The sequence below is a fragment of the Pteropus alecto genome, unplaced genomic scaffold, assembly GCF_000325575.1.
Source record: "Pteropus alecto unplaced genomic scaffold, ASM32557v1 scaffold116, whole genome shotgun sequence".
Taxonomy (NCBI): Eukaryota; Metazoa; Chordata; class Mammalia; order Chiroptera; family Pteropodidae; genus Pteropus; species Pteropus alecto.
The window spans coordinates 957,613-967,843 of NW_006439189.1; the positions used below are offsets into that span (position 1 = coordinate 957,613).

At 34.8% G+C, this 10,231-nt stretch overlaps 1 protein-coding gene across 3 annotated transcripts in view; it reads right to left on the minus strand.

Annotated features, from left to right (window-relative positions):
• The window catches only part of TENM1 (teneurin transmembrane protein 1), a 756,077-nt gene that overhangs the window by 336,014 nt on the left and 409,832 nt on the right, over positions 1-10,231 (minus strand). For all 3 annotated transcript variants that reach the window (XM_006916168.3, XM_006916167.3, XM_006916166.3), the window contains exons 9-11: positions 8,410-8,511; positions 6,850-7,044; positions 3,789-3,989 (exon numbers count right to left, since the gene is read on the minus strand). In XM_006916168.3, the coding sequence (XP_006916230.1) occupies positions 3,789-3,989; positions 6,850-7,044; positions 8,410-8,511 (498 nt within the window). The remainder of the gene's footprint in view (positions 1-3,788; positions 3,990-6,849; positions 7,045-8,409; positions 8,512-10,231) is intronic.

Here is a 10,231-nt window from a genome sequence, read left to right on the forward strand (position 1 = left end):
TACACCCTGCATATTAAATCTCTCTCCATTTTATAGTACTTAATGAAAGATATTCTACATATTTATTCACACTTCTCTCCTCAACTATAGATCAGTTTCATTATAAAGTATCCCATTGCTTGACATGCAGACAGGGACATAACAGGGGTTCAATAAATGCTTAGCAACTGAACAATTAAATGAGGATGTTAGAATGGTGGAGTAGCCCTCATATCCAGGGACAAACTGCTTAACCTCTCTATGACTCAGTGTATTAGAATCCTTAGAAATGCCAAGGCAGGTAGACTAGAAGCCACTATTTTGTGAAACATTGAACCAGATATCTCTACTCTTTCTTCCAGATCTAATCTTCTATGGGGCTACCATTTTTTTTCTCATTTGATTTATTTTAATGAATAAGCATGGTTTGAAGTGACGAAAAAGTAGGGTAGGATTTAGGGTACTTCATCTGAGAGAGAGTAAAGGAGGATGAATGTAGAGGCATGTTCATAATTAACCTTTTCCTCCCCTTCTGAGTGATTCTCTTCTTTGCCGACAGAATTGGTGCGTGTCTTTTTGTATTAAGTAGGAGTGGTGGACTGGGCAAAAAGAAAGTCTCAATACATTATATTTAATGTGAATTCATTGGAAATACAAATATTTGAATTTGTGCAACTTGTGAGTGGTATATTACCAGATGTTATACCTAATTCTGAGGGATGAGGAAGGACACATAAATGATAGGAGTGACCTGAGAGATACAGAATTACTATTCGATCCTTAAGTGTTTATTAAATCATATATAAAGAGGGAAGTTTTTGTTTCAACATTAAGAACCTTGTCATAGTAATGTTATTAAATGTTGGTGTTCTCTAGAGTTCTGACTTTCTTCATTCTCATTTTCCATTTTTCTGGACAAGAATATGCTTTCCTATGGTCCGAACTATGTCCAAAATATTTGTTTCCAGTTCATGATTCTCCCATAAGTACCATTCTTGACTATCAATCCCTCAGTGGACATATCCACCTGGGTCTTCTGCAGATACCTTCAATTCACCATGTTCATTACTGAGCTCACCATGGCCTGTCTCTCTGCCCCAAATCTGTTTTTACAGCTATGAATTTTCTCTCTCAGCTGGTGGTTCTTCCTTTTACTCAGCCACCTAAAGTAGTTCTCCCTGGCTCCTCACTTTCTCTATTGTACCATGGCAACTCCTTTTTGGTCTATCTCTGCCTCACCATTCTCACAACTACAGTTTCAGTTTAGGCCTTCCTCACCATCTTACTTCTGGACTACTCTAATAATCACATTGCACTTGTCTCTTATGACCTTATATTATCCATCTCTGATTGGTTCTCTCAGATGCCGTCAGAGTGGTCTATCTAAAATGCAATTTTTTATAAACCACTTGGTGGCTTCTTATTGTGTCAAGAGGAAATGCAAGTTCCTTAGTATGGCATGCAAATAAAACTCCCTGTGCCTGGTTGCTACTTATCTTTCCAATTTTACCTCCTTCGGTACTCCTAGGCTGCACCTATACCCAATGACTTGTAAGTCTCCAAATGTGTCATTTAGATTCATATCTCAATTGCTTTAGGTTATTTCTTCTGCCTAGAATGTTCTTTCTTCCCTTGTCCACCCAATAAACATGCATGGTTAAGTCCTTACTTCACATTGTTGATAGGTTATGCTACTTTAAGTGAAACAACATATAAAGAAACCAATTTTTACTATAGGCTAATTGATATAAACAAGACTTAAGTTCCTCCTGCATCTTATCAATGTTATATCAAAATGATATTGAACAAAATGACATTATTCAAGAATTTGTAGTAATCATCTTTCTAGTGTTCAAATGTTAAAACTTCCTTAAATTCTTGCTTGACTGTAGGGCCTCTTTTCACAGAAATAACCTACTGCTCCCTCTTTGTGCCCTGTAGCACGTAGCCCTGGACATAGTCCAACAATACTTTTTTTATACATGGTGTGTTAGATGATGGGTTCCTAGAGCTCCTAGAGGACAGTACAGTAATGGTTAAATGCATAGAATGTGAAGCCAGAATAACGTAGTCCAAATTATAACTCTGATACTTGTTATTTAGGTAACTTTGGACAAGTTATTTAACCTCTCTGTGCTTCAATTTCCTCATTTGTAAATTAGGTGTAATTATAGTGATTATCTCTTAGGGTTATTATGAGGATTAAGTGAATATATGTACAACACTTAGACTAATGCCTAATACATAATAACTGTTATGTAAGTGTATGCTCTAACAGTGATATTAATGTTAACGTTATTTTAAACTTGAAGCTCTAGGCCATGATACTATATCTGACATGTGGAAGGATGGAAGGTGTTTAATAACATTAAGTAAGTAAATTAGTAATTAACTTAGAACCATACTATACAGTTCCATAATGCCCAGTCACTTCTTTTTTGTAATCCTCTTCTAACTTGTTCAATGTGTCTCTTCTACTAGACTATAAGCTCCTTTTGTGCAGGGACCACGTCCATCTTGTTTACCACTATATCTCCTTGTGCTAAGCTCACAGCAGCATACATATATTTGCTAAGTGTATAAATGAATGATTTTTAAGATTTCCATTTTAGTTATTACATCATCTTTAGCATTTTAATCATTTTCTGAAATTGCAAAATACAATCCTCTCTCCTATATTATTTCTATATTAGTCAACAAAATTTTGTACAATGAAGTATAAAGTTAGAATTCATTCTCTTAACAGAGGGATTCTCCTGTTTCTTTACAGCACAGGACTGTGGACTTTTTGGTTCATGAGCCAATTCATTGGTACAAAAAGTCTTACAGAACCACCTATCCCACCTGCTTATCACATGTCATTTCACATCCTCAACAAAATCCACAGGCAAAGGCTTTTTATAAAAATAAAGAATGATCCCTGATTTTTAGTGTAGGTGAAAACAAGTCATGTATGCAAATACCTGAATCGCAATTCCTTTTTTACTCTAGCAATGAGCATGATAGGATTTCAGAGGTTCCTGTTGATATGATCAGGAAAAATTTTCTAGAATATCAAAAATTGTAGTTGGTCTTGGTAGATGAGTTGGATTTTCACAGGTGAAAAGGTAATAGCACTCTGTGCTGATGAAAGGGCATACAGAAAAGTGCGGATATGTGACATATTGGGGGAAAGGAAAGCACACAGATTACTATAGCTGAAAGGATTTATGTAGGAAGCAGAAGTAGAAGACAGGCTGGAGATAGAGATTTGAAGTAGTTTGTGGTGGGCTTGTAATAACAGGCTAGGATATTTGAAGTTTATCTATAGACAATGGAGAACTGTGGATGACGTCAGAGCAGGGACTAAGAAAATGAAAGAGAACTGTGGATGACGTCAGAGCAGGGACTAAGAAAATGAAAGTTGTGGGAATAGTAATTATGCAATAATATGGCAATATATAAATAAAATTCCTGGGCTAAGTTATGTTTTTGAGTGATGGACACCCACTGAAAATATTCAGCAGATGGTTGGAAATGAAGAATTATTTAAATTTGGGAAAGTATAGATTTGAAATAATCTGTATAGAACTGATAGTGGGAGACAGAAATCAATGAAATAACTACAGGAGAATATAGAATGAGGACAGAGGTTCTAGCACAAACCTACGACCATGAAAAATATGATTAAAAACCCAGCAAAATACTAGCCTAAGAAATACTTGGTATCCTGTTATGACCCATATCAGACTTTAAGGAGTACTACCTTAAAGCAAAGACCAGTGAGAACCTGGGAGTGGAGGAAGGAGAAGGAAATAACTGTAATGTACCTGTGGAACAGTCAGATCCTGTCCACTTGGGGTCGCAGCTGCACATTCCAGTGTCCAGAAGAAAAGTCCCATGTCCTGAGCATTGCTCTTGACATACAGGAAGTGGAGTTTCACAGTTGATTCCTCCCCAGCCAGTTGAACAGTGACATTCTCCTTTCACACAGATGCCATGGCTGGAACACACTGGATCTAAGCAGTCCTCTGAAGGTCCAAAAAGGGAGGGGGAAAGGTTAAAAGTGAACAGGTGGGGCCAGTATACTTAAGGATAATGAAACTGGAAAGCTCACACTGATTTCCTAATATTAAGCCATTTCTGCTGTTTTAATTAGGCAATAATATGACTCAGGTCAACTTTGTTCAAACTGGAAGATTATTAACACTTAAAAATATGGTAAAGTATCATAATGGTTGTCTCTAAATCTAGAAAAAGAATGGAATAATACATATGTTTTGTGATATTGTTAGCAGTATGTAGTGCTCCCATACAAATGGGTGAGTGGACCAGTGTGGGCCCTCAATAAGAATTCCTCAGCTTTGCAAAAGAGCCCAAGAATTTTTGGTAAGTCATTCTTTATCTTTTCTGAAACTGGAGTCATAGCTCCCAGAAATGCCTTTTACTTGATATGTCTAGAGGAGTTTATATATTTTAAAGTTTGGTTTGTTCAAGGTATTGAGTAAAGTGACTATTGTTGCATGAAATCATACAATGTAATGCATTTATTATAATCTCTCATTTATTCTTTAGAATCATTGAAAATGCAACATTTTAAATCTAATTTAAAAATTATTTTCTTTGTGGCTTCCCCTTCTATCAGGATACTGTGACAGTTTTTAATGCTTTAGAATATCACAGACTCAATTCTATTTGTCTCTGATTCTGTGAGTCTGGAAGTTTTTTAACACGAGTATAATTTTTGAACACACTTATAGTTTTGGACAAATGCATAAACTATATTAGAAGTAGATTCTTATGCTTGCCTTGGGGAGGATTGTTTTATGCTTTTCACTAGGTGCCCATTCCATGGAAAATGGGAAAGTTGATTTCCAAATTTCTTGTCTTGCCATACAAATAAAATGAAACTAAAATAATTTACCAGGATGCAGATGTATGCTTTGAATTGTTTCTCCAGCAATGGGAAAAGACTGATGCAATCTGCCATCATTTGTAAGACTGGCCTAGTTTTAGGCTGTGATGAGGCCATGAAACAGAGTAAGTTTAAATAAGCACTATTATATTTAGTGCCATTATAATTAGTCCATGATCTCAAGGTCATTAGCACAGTGCTGCTGATCAGCAATTAAATATCAGAAGGTACATCTAATTTTATTCATTCATTATTTAGAAGGATAGGGAAAGTCTAAAGTACAGACTGTTGTTTTAGAAGAAGGCCATTTGGTTATATTAAAATACAATTACAATTTTAACTTAATATAATTTACTTTATTAAAAGTCTATCTTCAATGAATAGGTAAGTCATGCTTAAATCAAAGGAATAAAGTCATATGGCTGAAGGGGCAAGGCAGATGGCATACATAAATGAGATGGGCTGGATGTAAGAGAATAGAGTATATTGGAAGTGAACTGAGAGCAAGTGTCTAGTTTAAAGTAAGATGCTACTACTTGGCACCAGTTGATTGCCACCAGGTAAGAATGTGAGCCCACGGTTATCAGATTTTCTAGTTGTTCATGAGAGGCTAGAAATAGAGATTTTTATACGTCACTTCTCTATTTTTAAATTTTGGCAAATAAGTTACATTAAACAACAACAAAAACACTACCACCACCACCACTATGTGAACCAAACAAAACCCATCCATAGGCCCAGTTCAGCCTGTGGGCTCCTGGTCTATGATGTCTGATTTAAAACATTTTTTTCTATTGTATTTGAAAAGTTTAGACCATTAAATATGGTATTCTGTGCTATCTTGGTTATTCTACAAAATTTTTAATGACCCCTATAAGGCAAATTTAAGCTAAGTCCTTTTTCAACTGCTTATATAATTTAAATTAGAAGGGTCTAAATTAACTAGGTTAAATGTTTTTTTGTGGCAAATTATAGATGTTGTAACAGCACCACTTTTTGATGAATGTGTATGTGTCCCTATAGCATCTGAATTTGCAACTTAAATATAATGATTGCAGTTAGATCACCATAAAAACAATTTCTAAAAGTAACTCAGGAACTTGGTGCCTTGTCTAAGCCCAATGCTTCATTGGAACAGATATAATCTTCACACCAAAATTCTACTACTGCTAAGGGGAGGTGAAAAGCTAAACTCTTGTTTGCTCATGGAGCAAAATGAGATTAAACTTTTTAGAATGCTGTGTAATAGTGTTAATGAGCCATCTTTAAAAAGCAATTATAGTATATTTTCAGTAGCTTCTTTTCTGAACAGTTATGATGAGACTATCTCCCATGGTAATGGTTTAATATTATTTCTGAAATCAGTCTTATTTAAGGAATGTGGCATGAAAAACATCTGATTACTAGTAAACTTATTTTCCAATGCGTCTCTTTATATGATAAAACTATTGCCATTTCAAAATATGTTTTGTGCATGTAAAGGCTCCTATGGGGTGAATTTGAATATAAAGGCACTGCCTTGAAACTCATTAGTGGTAACACTGCTTCCATAGGCATGGAGGTCGAGTTTCAGCATGAGGTATGTAAAACGAAATAATATGAAGCAACAATAATGGTAATTAGAAATCACTCCCAAAGAAACCATTCATGAAATGGTTCCAAAAGTGTATATGATTTTTATTATGTGCTTTAAAGTAAGATGTAGCCTAATGCACTCTATAATAATGAAAACATAAATTAATACTGAAAATCATCAATATGGAAATTCTCAAGTCATAAAATAATTTTAAAATGAGGGGGATGCCACTTTTCATTACTGCTCTGCAAGTGTCACTTGAGTACAACTCCCTGTTCCATGTACTAAGCAAATATGTTGAGCATTTTTGGTTTGTAAAGACCGCTTATATCTCTACTAGAAGTATAGAATGGTGCCTTGGAAAATTCAGCGATGCAATAGATTAAAATGGGATTCTGACCTTCCTCACATATTTCTCCTTTGTATCCTGGCACACAGATGCAGACTCCCATGATGCAGGTTCCGTGACCAAAGCAAGTTGGGTCAATGCATTGTTCTTCTGGAACGTCGCACTCTGGCCCCTTCCAGCCATTTTGGCAGACACAGTGTCCTTTCTCGTATTCTCCATTCCCACCGCACAGCACAGGGCATGAATCTGAAGATTGGCAAATGAACTCGTAACATTCTTATAATGTTTTAAAAATCTCCAAAGAGAAATTTTCTATTGATTCTTATATAATAATTCAGGCAAGAAATTGTAATATTTCTGTCTTAATCTTTATTAAATAGGCATATGTTCATGATTACAAACAGAATTTTCCTTTTATGGGAGTGGGGTAAAGATAAATTATAAAACTATCCTGAGTGGAGAAATTATTTCAAGTATTTGATTTTGATCCCACTATTCACTTAAATTATTATTATTATTATTATTATTAATATCATTATTATAAGCTAGACATTTTCTCTCTTATGGTTTTTCATCTCCAAGTAGATATATGCTACTTTTAAGAAGAAAAACCTGAAAATTTGAAAAACTAATAAATAAAGTTATTCATATTATAGAATGTTATCTTTAAAAGGTTGTGCATTTAAAGAGATTCATGCTGGACAGATATTTACTCTCATAGCGCACTGTGCAGACCTTTATTAGAACACGTACTATGCTTTGCCATTGTTTGTCTCCCTATTAAAATTATGGGCTCCTTGATGGCAGAGCCCATAATTTTTTTAATAACAGCTATCACTTCTACTCCTACCCCCTACCTCCTCAGGATTTCTCATGTTACTGGAAACCTGGCAAGTGCTGTAGAATTCTTTGTTGAGCAGAATTTAACCTAAAGAAATTGAGTGGCTGAGAAACCTGAGAGTAAAGTATTAGCAGACTGAGAACTTTAAGGACACATTGAAAATGAGCAGAAAGAATCTCTAGAGTAGTAACTTTAAGTCAAAGGGAAAACACGATGTGATTAAGCTGAAAGCTTTTCAAGAATTAAACTGTGGGGAAGTCTAGGAAACAGTAAAGTTTGCTAAGTTTAACTTCTGACTTTCCAGTCTTTACTTTCTAGGCTACTTACCCATTTGGTGATTGCCCATTCCTTCCAGCTTACATCAGTATGCATAAGCAGTCACCTATTTTCTTAAAGTCTATCCGTTATGAATCAGTTTATGAAGAACATAGAATATCACATAGTGTTTGGGTCAGATGATCTAGGTACAAATTGCAGCTGTTAGGTAACCTTGGTTAAGTTATTTCACTTATCTGAGCTTGTTTCTTTGCCCACAAAACTGGGATAATCACAGATGTACCTCATAGGACTATGGTAGGAAGTAAGAATTAAAAAACATGACACAAAGTGTTTAGAACAGTGCCTGGCAGAATAATTGTTCAACTTTTGGTAGTGGCGGTGAGCAGTGTTGCTATTGCTGCTGCTACTATGACTACTACCACCACTCTTCCTCCTTCTGAGTTCTCAAATGACATCTATTTCTCTAAATCAATACAACCAAGCAACATTACCTCTAGCACAGTCAGGCCCAAGGAATCCTGGGAAACAATGACAATGGCCAGAGATACACTCTCCATTTCCATTGCAATTGGTTGAACAGTCATCCATTATTTCTATTAATAGAGAGAAAAAGAAAAAAATGAACAAATCTACATGTTGTAGAGTTCTAAATATTATTAAATTGCAAAAACTCTGGGCCTATAACAAGCTTGTCCTCTGCTTACTATTTCAAATCAGATGCCAAAGATTTCTGTATGATGTGATATGCAATTCCAAATTATTAAAAGCACTCTGGATTTGCTGAATTGGCTATTCGAGAGTGATACTAAAAACTTGATCTTTAAAGTGCATAAGGGGTCTAGATGCATTGTATTCTTATGAGACATTCATGATAAAGCTAAAAACGTACTAGAATTATAGGACATTCTCAAAAGCAAAATGGGCTTAAAAATGCAACTGGTAGATCAAGTTTATTTTTCAAATTTAGGTTGTAGCAAATAAAAATTTCCTCTCTAGAATGTTAAAATGTTTAATCTACTATCTTGACATCTTAAATATGATAATCGGTATTTCATTTTCATTAATAAGTGACAATGGAAGGCTTTTAAAGTAAGTGTTCATATAAATTTGCCACCACTAAAAGTTTATGCTTTTATCATATTTTGTTGAGAAATGCTTTCTCTACTGTCAATGCTTATCAGTTTTCTACCACTAATTTCTCTTCAATCCATTCTTAGAGAGGAATAGGTTTTCAAGGTGCCCATAGGTAGTTCCAGTGACATAGAAATGTACACTGTAACAGAACTTTGATAATTCTTCTGGTCAAGTATTTTTACGGAAAAGGTATAAAGTTATACAAAAGCCAGTCTCTGACAATGACATTAAAAATTATAATGTTGTACACCTGAAGTTTATGTTGTTAATCAATTATGTTATGTTATAAATCAATGTTACTTGATAAAAATTAATTAAAAATTTAAAAACTAAAACAACTGTTTATAGTTTTAAATTGTCTTTGAGCATAATAGCATTAAATTCCAAGTCCATGAACTATGATGATATGTATGCCTTACTCTTGTAGGTTTTTTTTTTAAATCATCTTCTCATTAGTATTTTCTGTAAAGTTTCCATACTTAGAATTCTTAGATTCTAATTTTCTTTTTTTATTCTTGGCAATTAAACTCATACTTCTCATATGTATCAATTTTTCCTTTTCAATCCAAATTATCTAATTCATCTAGTTTCACCTGGATAAGCTATTTTCAAATAGAAGGAGGTATTCTAGGAAGTGGTCCTGGCATCTTCCCCTGAACTATGAGAATTTATAATGAGAGATGAGAAATAGCATCTCTTCCATTGTGGCCTTTTGACCACCTGTATCAGTAGGATCACCCGAGGCACTTACAATGCAGATTCCTGGGCTTCGCTCTAGGTCTACTAAATCTGTTTCTGAGGAATGCAACCCAGTAATCTACATTCTAACAAATACTGCAGGTAATCATATAGGCACCCACTACATTAAAGCATTGAGAACCAATGCTTCAAATAAACTTCCATAGTTAGAGAACTTCTGATCTAGATTTTAAATTCTGCCCAAGGCAGAATAAAAGCAAGAAGAATAAAGTGGTATCTACTCCAATTGGGAGATTCTTAGAAAACTGAGAATGGATCCAGTGATGGTGTGGATAGTCGTCCTGTTATCAATTGGAGGATGACATTCTTCTCAACCTCATATGAATACATCAGATAGTTTTCTGCCAGTTTATGATGGTGTGTTCTCATCCTTGTTTTAAAAAACTGAACTGGATAAGAAATTGAGACATGGCATTTGCT